The 475-nt window shown below is 58.9% G+C and overlaps 1 protein-coding gene across 1 annotated transcript in view; it reads right to left on the reverse strand.

The window, feature by feature from the left end:
• The window catches only part of EMH_0064540 (sodium-dependent transporter, putative), a gene marked incomplete at both ends in the record, with an annotated part of 3093 nt that overhangs the window by 134 nt on the left and 2484 nt on the right, over positions 1 to 475 (reverse strand). The window contains one exon of the mRNA XM_013498266.1: positions 1 to 270. Coding sequence (XP_013353720.1) covers positions 1 to 270 — 270 coding nt within the window. The remainder of the gene's footprint in view (positions 271 to 475) is intronic.

The raw sequence follows: 475 nt of genomic DNA on the forward strand, positions 1-475 counted from the left end.
CTGCTGCTGCTGTTGCTGCTGCTGGTGATCCTGCTGCTGCTGCTGCTGCTGCTGCTGGTTGCGGTGCTGCTGCTGATGATAGCGATGTCCCTGGAGATGATCCTCCTGCTGCTGCTGCTTCTTCTGCTGCTGCTGCTGCTGCTATTTCTGCTGCTGCTGCTGCTGCTTCTGGTGCTGCTGCTGCTGCTGGTTCTCTTGGTGGCTGCTGCAGCACTGCATGCGCAAAGAAAGCTGCTGCCTTTGCTTCTGCGTCTGCAACGCAGCGTCCCCCTGCAGCAGCAGCAGCAGCAGCAGCAGCAGCAGCAGCAGGATCTGCTGCTGCTGCTGCTGGTGGTGGTTCTAGTTCTGCTGCAGTGATTGGCTCCCATCTACAGAAGTATCCTGCTGCTGCTGCTGCCTGACAGGTGGTTTGCTGCTGCAGCGCAGCAGCAGCACAGAGGTGTATTTCAGGTGTATGTACACCCCAAGGCAGCGA

This window comes from Eimeria mitis, genomic scaffold (assembly GCF_000499745.2).
Source record: "Eimeria mitis Houghton genomic scaffold, Emh_scaff3298, whole genome shotgun sequence".
NCBI lineage: Eukaryota > Apicomplexa > Conoidasida > Eucoccidiorida > Eimeriidae > Eimeria > Eimeria mitis.